The following is a 2,200-nucleotide window of genomic DNA, read 5'->3' as shown; positions in this document are numbered from 1 at the left end:
AAGGTAAGTTTACCTGCCTTGGGTTGATCCCGATCCCTGGTGAGCTCAGCAGCCCCCTTGGCCAACCTCCCCAGGGTGGATTTGGGGTGTGTGTGTGTGTGTGTCTCTGTGTCTGGGCACTTGGGCTGGGTGCCAGAAAGAGCACTCAAGCCTTCTGCCCTGTGCCCTTGCTCAGCGCCCCCCCCCCCCCCCCCCCCGGAGCATTCCCCCTTCTGGGGCTGGCAGAGGGCGCCTGGGGAGAGTTATGTCTCCTCTGAAGACGAGGAGTGATGGTGGCATTTCAGGCCTCGTGCATGATGGCAAGACTGGGCCCGGGTGACAAGCCCCAGGAGCTGGGGGCCTGTGTGCCCAGATGGCCCCTCCCCACCCCCTGCAGCCCCCGGATAGCACGGACACAGCTACGCTGATTTTCAGGCATTTATTCCTCTGCAATTAGAAAAATAAACAGAACCCGAACAGAATGAGTGTCCAGTCAGAAGGGGTCCGATTGCCGTCTGCCTCCTGCCTTCCTGCCACTCGGGGACGTCCACCGTCCTGTCTGGGAGAGGGGCCCCAGACCCTGGCAGGCCAGCTCAGCCAGGGGACTCCCAAGCTCCCCTCACCGCAAGGCCAGTGGGAGGGGCTGAGGAGCAGGAAGGCCTCGGGAAAGGGATGGGGTTCCCCACCGTGGGGAGGTCACAGGCTGGGGCCCACGAGGAGGGCAAGGAGGCCGAGGGCCAAGGCCAGGCCGAGGCCAGCACCGGGGGCCAGGGTGCGGGCGGGCGCGCTGCTCTGCAGGCTCCGGTTGCACAGGTCGTCCTGACAGCACAGGGTGGCGGCCGCCCCGCTGCTCACCTGGCCCGGCAGGCTGTGCGTGGGCGTGCACGCCTCCACGCAGTCCTTCTCCACCAGGTTCCCCAGCAGGGGCTCCACTGCGGACAGGTGGGTGCGGTCAGGCTGCGCCGCGGCTTTGGACCCCCCAGCCCAGGCAGCAGGCCCCTGTAGCCCCCAAGTCCCAGTCCCCAGCCCCTGGGGCCCCGGGACCCACCGATACCGACATCCTCCTGCAGAAGGCCACGGTCCCGCGAGCCCCAGGGCCCCCACACAGAGCCCTGCCCTGGCCCGGTGCTCCCCACGCTCACCCTTGGTCCTGGTCCTGCAGTAGCGTGCGCTGGCGGCGCAGGTCTGGGCTTTCTCGCAGTTGGAGGAGCTGGAGCACACGTGGCAGCGGAGAGCACGGGCTGGAGGAGGAGGGACACAGGGGGGCCTGGGGTCGCTGCCTGGCCACAGCCCTCTGCCAGCCTTGCATGAGACCCGCCGGCCCCTCTGAGGGGCCCCCGCTGGGGCTTCCATCCTGCACACACCCCCCGGGGCCAGGAGGTGACGGTCCTCCATGGCTGGGACGGTGGGAGGAGGCTCCTGTGCCAGGCATGTCTAGAGAACTGGTGGCTGCTGTGGGCTGGGGACCTCGCCACGGGAGCGTCCCGGAGCTCTGACACTTCCAGAGAGCAGCCTACCACGGCTGGCCCCACCCCAGAGCCTGTCCCCTGTGGTCCCCACGACGAGGGTAATGAGGACCTGAGGCTAAGTCAGGGCTGGGGGGTTTCAGCTCCACCACGCTGAGCTTGCGGGAGGCGGGTTGCCTCGGGGACAGAGTCGGGCTGGATGACTGGCCGCTGGTCATCCTCGGAGGTGGTGGGCGTCTCAAGACAGCTCCCCGCCTCTCTCTCCCTCTCTGTGTGTGGATCCTGGGGGCTGATTCTAAGAGTCTCTGACTCTGTGATATGTTACATCTGATTCCACTAAGCTAAGACCTGAGTTCATTTTGTTTTAAATTCTGAGGGGAGCCCAGGATGCCCGGAGCCTAATGGTGGGTACTGCAAGCTTCCCATGTGTGTCCCTCAGGTCCCTGCTGCCTGCCCCCCACCCCCCGCCCAGCCCCTCACCCACCTGGCCCGGCAGCCACGGCCAGCACAGCAAGGAGCAGGAGAGCTGTCTTCATCTCGGGGCGTCTCTGGGAGCAGTGGGGGCCCCTCCTCTTTGGAGGCCTTATAGCCCGGGACCGGTGCTGATGGGAGGGGTGAAGGTGGCTGCCTTCCAGCTGCCCCACCCTGGCTGGCCCACGCCCGCCAGCCTGGTGCCTGGCTGCCCCTGCCACTGCCACCTGGAGGGACCGCTGCCCCTTGGCTGCTTGCCCCCGCAGGGCAGGGGTCTGCCGTCC

The 2,200-nt window shown here is 67.0% G+C and overlaps 1 protein-coding gene across 1 annotated transcript; it reads right to left on the bottom strand.

Annotated features, from left to right (window-relative positions):
- Positions 1-675: 675 nt before the first annotated feature.
- On the bottom strand, positions 676-1,981 carry LY6D (lymphocyte antigen 6 family member D). Its single transcript, XM_032873440.1, has 3 exons — positions 1,930-1,981; positions 1,122-1,220; positions 676-911 (listed from the first exon to the last, which is right to left on the bottom strand). The coding sequence occupies exons 1-3, from the start codon at positions 1,979-1,981 to the stop codon at positions 676-678; spliced, it is 387 nt and encodes a 128-aa protein (XP_032729331.1).
- Positions 1,982-2,200: the final 219 nt, after the last annotated feature.

The sequence above is a fragment of the Lontra canadensis genome, unplaced genomic scaffold (genome assembly GCF_010015895.1).
Source record: "Lontra canadensis isolate GAN:19392208 unplaced genomic scaffold, GSC_riverotter_1.0 scaffold49, whole genome shotgun sequence".
NCBI lineage: Eukaryota > Metazoa > Chordata > Mammalia > Carnivora > Mustelidae > Lontra > Lontra canadensis.
Note: the sequence above shows the minus strand (reverse complement) of the source record. Positions and strands in the feature narration are given on the sequence as shown.

Bases quoted from the DNA above. Each gene is read 5' to 3' on its own strand.
- LY6D (XM_032873440.1), bottom strand. From the start codon at position 1,981: ATGAAGACAGCTCTCCTGCTCCTTGCTGTGCTGGCCGTGGCTGCCGGG. The intron at 1,221-1,929 runs GTGGGTGAGGGG...CTCCTCCTCCAG, and splicing joins GGCCGTGGCTGCCGGGCCAG to CCCGTGCTCTCCGCTGCCAC. The intron at 912-1,121 runs GTGAGCGTGGGG...ACCTGTCCGCAG, and splicing joins CTGCAGGACCAGGACCAAGG to TGGAGCCCCTGCTGGGGAAC.